Source organism: Platichthys flesus, chromosome 15 (assembly GCF_949316205.1).
Source record: "Platichthys flesus chromosome 15, fPlaFle2.1, whole genome shotgun sequence".
Classification (NCBI taxonomy): domain Eukaryota; kingdom Metazoa; phylum Chordata; class Actinopteri; order Pleuronectiformes; family Pleuronectidae; genus Platichthys; species Platichthys flesus.
The window spans coordinates 282,964-292,777 of NC_084959.1; the positions used below are offsets into that span (position 1 = coordinate 282,964).

Consider the following 9,814-nt stretch of genomic DNA (forward strand, 5'->3'; position numbering starts at 1 on the left):
AGATGATTCATCGATGAGAAAATAAACTGAATCACTGACACGTGAAGAAGTGACACAGGTCGGGACCCACAACAAATATACACAATATACACAGACACACACAAACAGAAATACACAGACACACACACAAATAGAAATGCACAAACAAACACAGAATACAAACACAACCCCATGTGCAGGTTTCAGGAGAAATGGAAGTCTTTTATTTGTTCTCAGATTTGTTTCACAGTGTAATAAATAAAAAGTGATAAACATGTTGATTATCGTGTGGACTTCCTGTGAGTGCCACTGGTCCAGGGTGGGTCCTCGCTGGTCCCACTGGGCAGCGTTACATCCGGAGTGTGTAGGAGTCGGAGTGTGTGACGTAGCGGACCCAGCGCTGGGCCGGGCCGGGCTGGACCGGCGACAGGCGCAGGAAGCGGATCTGGAGCCCGGTGGCCGTGACCTTCGGCAGCTCGAAGCTCAAACCCACTGGACCCACCTCCAACAAGGAGGCGGAGCTGAGACCGGCCACCTCCAGCTGGGGGGGTCAAAGGTTTGTTTTACAGTGAAAACTGTAGTGTGTGTGTGTCAGTGTCCATGTGTGTCCATGTGTGTGTGGGTTCACCTTGAACACAGCACAGAGTTGTGTACCCCCGGGGAAACGAGGGATCTGCCAGACAACAGCTCGGCTCTGTGGCTTCAGCTCGGAGCTCTGGTCTGGACTGCTGAGCTCCTGTGACAGACTGCACACACAGACACACACAGACACACAATCAGGTAACTACAGATGCTGCATGAGGAGGTCAGAGGTCACCAGGGGGTTGAGGTTGGTGCAGTGGAGGTGTTACAGAGGTGAGGTAATTCTTTCAGAGTTTAACACACACACACACACACACACACACACACACACACACACACACACACACACACACACACACACACACACACACACACACACACACACACACACACACACACACACACACACACACACACACACACACACACACACACACACACACGCGCTTTGATGGATAATCCTGTCAACAGCTTTCAGATGATGAGTTTCCACCAAACTGATTCAGAACAGAAGAGAACATTCAACTGCAGCAGAATGAGTCACAACACACAACACACAACCAATACACAACACAACCAATACACAACACACAACAAATACACAACCAACACACAACACACATCCAAAACTGACATGGCCTCTATTTAAAACATAGTGTTTTAAAACTAAAACCAACTCTGTCAACACCAACACCTGAACACATGACCGTTCACTTACACTGGTCATGTGACGTAAACAGGAAGTAGATTGCCTCTGAAGGAGGAACAGTGATGGTGAAGAGTCAGAGCAGGGACGAAGAGGTGGACGTGCGACTGACAGGAAGTGTTACTGACAGGAAGTGTTACTGACAGGAAGTGCCACTGACAGGAAGTGTTACTGACAGGAGGTGTCACTGACAGGAAGTGTCACTGACAGGAAGTGTTACTAACAGGAAGTTCCACTGACAGGAAGTGCCACTGACAGGAAGTGTTACTGACAGGAAGTGCGACTGACAGGAAGTGTTACTGACAGGAGGTGTCACTGACAGGAAGTGCCACTGACAGGAAGTGCCACTGACAGGAAGTGCTACTGACAGGAAGTGCCACTGACAGGAAGTGTTACCAACAGGAAGTTTTAGCGAAGCTTTGGGTTCACCGCTGCTAGTGGAGTCATGTGACTGATGAGAACCAATCAGGACGAGCACGTGTCAGAGTTTTCAAATCAAAACGAGACCAGAAGGCGTAACCATAGCAGCAGTGTGTAAATAAACTTTGTTAAGATTGAAGATAAATAAATGTAATTAAATGAAATTAATGTTTTACATCACTGATGTAAACTCTGGTTAATTCTTGAGAAACACAAGCAAACCAATGGAATACTGAAGTTTTATTATAAACACAAAAATCTGAAAAATATCTCTAAATTCAAAATCGTTTGTTTTATATACATTATTCTATTTTATGTCAATGTGGCAAGTCTATATTTCATTTTTATTATTACACTTTTATTTGATTATTTAACAGTTTGATTTTATTGCTGAGTATGATCTAGCCTCCTATGATTATCCATCTCTTCACAAATACTAATAAGTTAATGATGATAAGGTTTAATTCCCTTTCATCTACGTTTTCCTGTTTTTATTTGACAACGTTTCATCGTCAGTATTATATTTCCAGCTCATCAGTGGATTGTGCAGAACTCTGAGCTGATAAAGTTTGACAGATTCAAACTCACTAATAAAAGGGGAACAAGTGTCAGTGGTGGGTCATGTGACCTGTGAACATTTCCATGAGTTTAAATAACAAAGCAGGAGCGCTGAGGTCGGCTCCTTCCTGATTTGTTAATCTCGTTTCCTATTTAAACTCTGCTCCAGGTTTTTACATGTGACACCAGGAACTTCCTGCTGGACGAGTGCAGACGCTGCTTCAGCTCATTTCCATAACAAACATCCGATTTCAATGTCAGCACATATTTGAATGGGAGCGTCTCACCTCACGGAGCCTTTAGGGACAGGGACGGTGGCACAGACGTTGATGGCAGCGCTGCAACGACAAAGACATCAGCATCTTCATCATCATCATCTTCATCATCACAAGTGCTAACGTACATTAATCCTCCACATGGTTATATACACTGTCTTTGCTCAGTTCATCAGAAGATTAAAAGGTACATTTACTAGAAGAGCCTGTGACTCGAGCACTTCACTGCCAGCGACTGCTTCATTTTATTGTTGTGCATTTAATAATAAAAATCTTGAATCTTGAATCAACTACTCCGTTTACTCTAACTCATTCTTCTTCTTCGGTTTATTGACGGCTGGCACACAACGTCAAGGTTCATCACACGCTGCTGTCAATCATCATGTCATCAAATAACTAATTAAACCAAACTGGCAGCCATGTTATTTACAGTAGCCCAGACTGGACAAGCCCAGACAACTGAAGCTACCACGGGGGGGGGGGCATGCACACATGCAACGTGTTAGTGTGTGTGTGTGTGTGTCTGTGTGTGTGTGTGTGTGCATGTCTATCTATAGTTATGAGGCCAATTTTGGTACAATACCATCATTGTGAGGATATTTTGTCAGAGTGTGTCTCAGGGTTAAGACTTGATGTTAGTCAGCGAATGCTTTATATCACTGGAGCAGACTCCAGGTCAGATCCAGAGAATCGTCTCCAGAGTTTGATCCACAGCTGAACAACTCAGCAGCAGGTTTCTGCACAGACTCATTCAGCATCAGATCCTCCTCATGGCTCAAATGAGAGGTGGAGCAGCATGGGGGGGGAGAGGCAGACACACACAGGAAGTGACCCGTTACCTCTGCTGCAGAGGTCATGTGATCATGTTTACATCACCTGACACATCGTCAGCTCTGATCACCACAAACTCTCTTCACATCTTTGTGTGAGTCAGCACTGCTTCACCAGAGTGCTTTGTTTTAGATTCTTCATGTGTCCTGTGTTAGAAGCCCCCCCGCCACCTCATCCCCCCCCCCAGTGAATCAGTGGAGGATGCTCCTGGATTCAGACTTTATACAGGAGCTCAGGAGGAGGAGGAGGAACTGAGTGTGATCCTCCAGAGAAGATCCAGAGACCTGAGGAGCTCAGTGTGTCCTCACAACTATAGAGAGATGTGTGTGTGTGTGTGTGTGTGTGTGTGTGTGTGTGTGTGTGTGTGTGTGTGAGAGATCTGTAAAGCTTCTTTTAAACATTTTAACTTCAGAAGAAGAACTGGGCTTGTAAAGAAGTTTGATGATGAAATAAAAACTCACGTCTTCGGAGGCAGATCACAGCGAAGCTTCATGTACATCAATAACCTGAAGAAGAACAAACCTTTAACCTTTGACCTTTGACCTACAAATCAACTCATATTCTGATGGCAACAAATATTTCATTGAACGTCCAGAGTAAAGGATTAACTGGTCGTCTGTCCTCAGTTCAAACTGATGTGACGAGCAGCTGAATCTGATCTGAAGCTTCATGAGTCTCAAACTGTTTCTCTCAAACGTGTTTGATTTGAGACATTCAGTGTTGAGGCTTCATATTAATACATGTAAAAACATAAAACACTGTTAATTCTTCCCATCCAGCCGTCACGTGGGAGGTTGTGTTGTGTTGTGTTGATGTTGTCGTCTCTACCTTCCTCCGCTGTCTCTCTCGACGGTGGGGAAGAGCCGGAAAGGAGGAGCCGAGGGCAGATCGTTGCTCAGCTGGTACTGCATCACGGTTTGCTGTGAGGACAGTGACAGAGAGGATTTCAATAGATAAATCCTATAAACAGGAGAACACATCCACAGAGCTGCTGATTCAAAGGGTTCAGGTGGAAAACAACACAAAACAACAACTGGAGGAAACTGTGAGAACATTTAATAAACAAGGATCGGAAAGGAGAAGAAATGACAGGTTTTTATCTGAAGAAGGATTTGTTATATTTCATATATAAAGTCCAGTTATGAAATCAAGATAAAACTGTAATCCTTTCTACTGAGGTTTATAGAAGTGAAGGTCTGAGAATGAAAAACATTCAAAAAGAACAATTAGGTGTTCAACCTCCTCACTGTGTCTACACAAGTAAATAAAGTCATATGTTGATATGTTTTCAACTCAGTGTGATGTGATTTTTGGAAAGTTGGTATAAAATATATCAAATTTTAGTAGTTAAACATTTTCTTAAAGGTTCAAATTAAATCTTGAAATTCAAACTTGAGTCTCGTTCTATTGCTTTTATTCACAAAATGAAGAATCTGATTGTATTCTTGAAATGAAATAGAAATATATTTCATATCATTTTAAGTTTTCTACAGGTTGGTTTAACGGGTCAGAGTCTGAGCTGCAGCTGGGGGAGCCGTGGTGGGAGGACAGTGGGAAGCACCTCGCCCGGACTGGGACACAGCCGCAGGACGCGCTGGCTGTCGAACTCGTCCAATCGGACGGCTTGATGGAAGCTGCACTCATCCACCCGGACCGCCGCTCCGTAACCTGGACACAAGGACCACCACCAACTAGAAGGAGCTTCACCAATCAGAGCAGGTTGAGGCCGAGGTCACAGTGACCTTTGACCTGACATCGAATCAGTTCATCTGTGAGTTTGTATTTGTGTAGGTGTGTGTGTGTGTGTGTGTGTTACCTCTGAGCTGTGACTTTCCGATGCTGAACTCTTCATTCAGACCGATTCTCATCTCTATAAAAAAGACGACATGTGATCAAAGATAATAATTCGCACTTATAACAATATTTTTTTATATATGAATAAATATATTTATATGTTTATTCATATATAAAGCACAAATACATTACATCCCGTGTCACTTCACTAAAGAACGCTTCTGTACACATGATATTCACGTCTATATAAGGTTAATGTTATGTACATACTCTCTGTATTGATCTTGGAATATATTTAATTGTTTATGTTTTATTCTATTTGATCATTTCACGTGTTTCTCTTCAGTCTCATTCTGACGACATTCTGCTGTAACGAGTTCATCTGGTCTCTGATTGGCTGGGGCTGGATGCTGTCATCAGACGGATGTTTAGATGAAGAGTGTGATTGGTTGGGGTAGGTTTAGGGTGGAGCTAGGTCTGGTAGCTACATCAAACTGAGCATGTGGGTGAATGAACGTGTCTGTGCTACACCTCTGGGTTCTGGTCCTTTGAAGTCACCTGAGCAGCTGGACATGTAGCACTTGACTTTGATCTCTCCCTCCACGTCGGCCTTCATCACAACTCCCTGAGACACACATTGAAACAGGTTCACAGTCGGGACCTGGAGTCGGGACCTGGAGTCGGGACCTGGAGTCGGGGACAGACCGAGCGACTGACGCTACTCACGTTGGAGCCGATGACGACCGACATCCTCTCGATCACGTCCACAAATATCTCGCTCTTTCCTCCCTGGAAATAAACATGTGTGGAAACTGTGAGGCCTGTTTTCAGGAAGTCCGACTGGGACCAGACTATCAACTGGAACATGTCAGTGGATTTTCAATCAGTAAAGGTTGAGGAGACGTGGGGGGGCACCTGCTCTCTGCTGGACTGGATGGGTCGGGCGGCTGCAGAACTCGGAGCCACTTTACTCTGCTGCGTCTCCGCACCGAACTACAGCAACCACAACATAGAAATCAAACCTGTGACGTGTCGTCCAGTGAGATCAGACCAGAGCTATCACAGTCATGTTGTAAACAGACACAATGAAAGTTAGTGTTACTTTATATTAAAAGTATACAAACATAACATGTGTGTAAATTACAAACACACCATTTACTCCAGCTCAGAGAAACGCATGAACATTCCACTGGTGATGAAACATACGACTCTTCAGAAGTTAGATTCACTTTTAAATGCACAACTGTGACACTGACTCTGAGGACACACACTGAGTCTGAGGACACACACTGTGCACTGTGAAGATAGAGCCCTATGCTTTCATTGACTGGTGATGCAAACTAAAAGAGTTTAGCTCCGGCTGCGCTCAGTGTCTGTTCAGGATCTTTTACTTTAGGATTTAATTCATATTTGACACATGATGTGTGATGTCACTGACCTGAACTCATCTGCTTTTAGAAACAGAGCTCACATCTGCAGTAACTGTATCATGGGGTTAAATAATCGGTGTAAACAATCAAGATGGCTCCTCTATCGCCTCCTGGTGTCTGGCTGCAGTATAGGTCAACTCCTCCTCCTCCATGTTAACAGATGGGACAAAACAGATCACAGCAGAGTGTGTAACGCACCAGGCCGACATTGCTCAGGTCAAACAGGCTGAACGGTCGAGAGGAGACGGCTTCAGTCTGGATGAAGTTCTTCAGGACCTCGGAGGACGTCGTCTGGACATAACCATAGTCCTGACAGACACACACACAGACAGACACACACACACGCACACACACACACACACAGACACACACACACACACAGACAGGTGCAGAGTAACTTCCTCTTTCCTGAGGTGAGGCTGTTTTCTAAATGTTGAATTCTTTGCTATGGAGAATGAAGGAGGAAACTACAATTTGATATCAGGAGACATATTCTGTTTATATTCAGGTTGAGATTTTTTACTTTGCAGAACTTTTACATTAAAAACCTTTATAACCCACTAGAGGAAAGTTCATATGTTTAACAGTTTGACCTCTGAGCAGCTCATCAGCGACAGTCTTCAGTGGAGTGATGAAGACGAGCAGCACTCACCAGCACCTCGTCCAGCAGCTCGTAGATCAGAGCGAAGTTCATCTGCACCAGCTTCTCCGACAGCGAGCCGCAGTAATCCTTCACCAGAGCCGTGAGCCTGTGGACACACGTGTTCCTGCTGTCATGTGACCTGGACCGGTACTACCTGGACAGCTGACATGAGTATATCTAAAAAGAGCTGTGTGATAATTACACTTCTATTTAATCTTTAGATTTATGTTTAATACGTCAATCAGTTTTCTATTCCTTTTTAATGCATCATTTCATATTTCTATTTTCAATTATTCAGAATCTTCTCTTGTGAAATAAAACCTGAAAACGATTTTCAAAGTATTATCGTGATCTTTGTCTCTTCTTTAAATTCACATACTTGTTTAGTATCAATGTTGTTATTACAGGTTTTAATACAACTATTAAAACTTGATTATGACTTTTAAAGATTAAAAACATCTAAAAATCTGCCAATAGTGAAAACAATACACTGACACTTCCCAGGTTTACATTCACTGACAAATGATTTTATATATAGTCATAAAGATGAATAAACTTCGAACCTGTTCAGAAACTCGATGACGGTGAACGGCGAGGAGTCCTGGGTTGTCGTGGCGACCCAGTACAGCCCCCCCTGCCTGACGTGGATGAAGTTGAGATCTTTGTGAGTCTGCACAAACACAACAACATGCTTATGACTATAAATCCTGTTCTCTTCTTCTTTGAGTCCTGTATTATACATGAATTTATTATGTACTAACTCAAATTAATGCTACAGATGTTTCTGACCCACAATCCTTCACTTCCTCTTCATTAAGGATCTCGTCCAAAATCGTTCCTCTGAACATATCGAATCAATCTTTTTAATTCAATATTAAGTTTAATCCTGTTTCCCTCATGTGGGCTGAACTCATTGAACTTATGTTCTATTAATGTAGTTTGATTGACACAATGTTACCATGACCACTGGAGGCTGGTCTCCAGTCAGCGCTGTGACCTTCTCGTAGAACGAACCGACTTCATCGCTCCCAGCTTCTCCTCGGACTGATGCTCCAGTTAAGTACATTTAAACAATCTAAGAAGAAAAGTAGAAACACGCAGTCTTTCATTATTAATTATAATAATAACGAGCTGAGAGACTAACACATACTGAGACGGTGGATCCTAATCCTGAAGGTGGATCAGGATCTCTGATCCTGAAGGTGGATCCTGATCCTGAAGGTGGATCCTGATCGTGGACTATGATCACATCACTAATACAATGTGATTGACTGATTGAAACTTGTGTGCAGATGTTTAAATGGATGTAATAAAGAGAAACTTCGAAGAGCCTCATTTTAAGTCTGTTTGAGAGATAAATTTATTTCTTTCACTGTCAAACTAAAGTTTTCTCAGGAAACAAGTCCAGAAAGTTAAAACCGACACCTTTCTGGAGTCAGTGTTGTGTTATATATAGTGTGTTGTGTCACATAGTGTGTATATATGGAAGATACAGTCTTTGTAGATGAGCCGGTCGCCCTTTGATGACAAGATGAAGATCTGACAGATCATCCTGTGGAGACAACCAATCAGCTCTCAGGTCGGAGGGGACACAGTGGCTCCCCCTGCTGGTGCCTTCAGATAAAAAAAAACATGTTTTAAATCTCTATTGAAAAAACGATTAAAGTTAATATCACATCAACTACACACATACTTTCATCACTTCACAATAAAACGTGTGTGTAACACAAAACAGGAGTTTGGTTAAACTGAGCGAATCTGATGCCACAGTGATGCTAACAGCAGCAGAGCTAACAGTATCATGTAGCTAATGCTAGCTCCATGTAGCTAACAGGAAGCTAACAGCAGCCCAGCTAATGCTAGCTCCATGGAGCTAAGTGAGAAGAGTTCGTATAGTGAAGCCTTCACAGATCAGATTATTATAATTACTATACTAGTTAGAAAATAAACGTAAATACTGTTCACGTGTTTTGTTTCCCTCTCTGATCCTGAAGCAAGCGACACACAGTTGTTTACAAACCGGGTCGGTTGATGTGTGTTCGCCGAGCAGCGCCGCCTGGTGTACGGGAGGTTCACCGAAATATGTCAAGCTGCGTCAGAGGTCGTTCTTTTCTGGCAATGATTCAGAATCCAGCCAGCAGGGGCAGCAGAGCGACCGGAAGCTTCGAATCTGTGCATCGTTCGCTCATGGGCAGAAGCTTCGTGGTGCCCCAGTGCGCCATCAAGTGGACAATACATGTGTTACAGGCAGAGTGATTATAATGACACGGTGGCTGTGGTGTGTGACGCTCTGAAGTGAATAAATGAATGAATGATGTTTGTCACGCCACTACATAAAGGATGAACTTATTAATATGGTGTCTGTCTTTATGATTCAATGGCAGGGTGAAAAGGGAAAGTGTTTCAAAAATGTTTATTGGGAAACCAATCACAGAACAAAGAAAAGAACAGTCGACAGTTCTGTTTCCTTTGTTTTTACAGAAGGTGAAAAAGTAATCCCTGACAAAAAAGAATAGCAAGTAAACAAGCAATGCCCTGCATCAACAACACAGATGGAACAAAAAGGACAGGACAAAAAAGAAAAGAAAAATACAAC

General features: G+C 43.1%; 1 protein-coding gene across 2 annotated transcripts; it reads right to left on the reverse strand.

The window, feature by feature from the left end:
* Window positions 1-176: 176 nt before the first annotated feature.
* On the reverse strand, window positions 177-9,280 carry ap4m1 (adaptor related protein complex 4 subunit mu 1). Of its 2 annotated transcripts, none has more exons than XM_062406831.1 (16): window positions 9,177-9,280; window positions 8,712-8,832; window positions 8,177-8,262; window positions 7,782-7,888; window positions 7,228-7,324; window positions 6,774-6,884; window positions 6,061-6,138; window positions 5,872-5,934; window positions 5,704-5,770; window positions 5,168-5,221; window positions 4,913-5,019; window positions 4,180-4,271; window positions 3,813-3,857; window positions 2,533-2,583; window positions 608-725; window positions 177-520 (listed from the first exon to the last, which is right to left on the reverse strand). In XM_062406831.1, exons 2-16 carry the CDS (start codon window positions 8,767-8,769, stop codon window positions 329-331), a joined length of 1,326 nt encoding a protein of 441 aa, XP_062262815.1. In that variant the 5' UTR covers window positions 8,770-8,832; window positions 9,177-9,280; the 3' UTR covers window positions 177-328. The 2 variants fall into 2 exon arrangements, with proteins under 2 accessions (XP_062262815.1, XP_062262816.1); XM_062406832.1 differs by having other exon boundaries at window positions 9,239-9,257.
* Window positions 9,281-9,814: the final 534 nt, after the last annotated feature.

Bases quoted from the DNA above. Each gene is read 5' to 3' on its own strand.
- ap4m1 (XM_062406831.1), bottom strand. From the start codon at position 8,769: ATGATCTGTCAGATCTTCATCTTGTCATCAAAGGGCGACCGGCTCATC. The intron at 7,325-7,781 runs GTTCGAAGTTTA...GTGTGTCCACAG, and splicing joins GTCATCGAGTTTCTGAACAG to GCTCACGGCTCTGGTGAAGG. The intron at 726-2,532 runs GTGAGACGCTCC...CTGTGTGTGCAG, and splicing joins GTCCCTAAAGGCTCCGTGAG to TCTGTCACAGGAGCTCAGCA.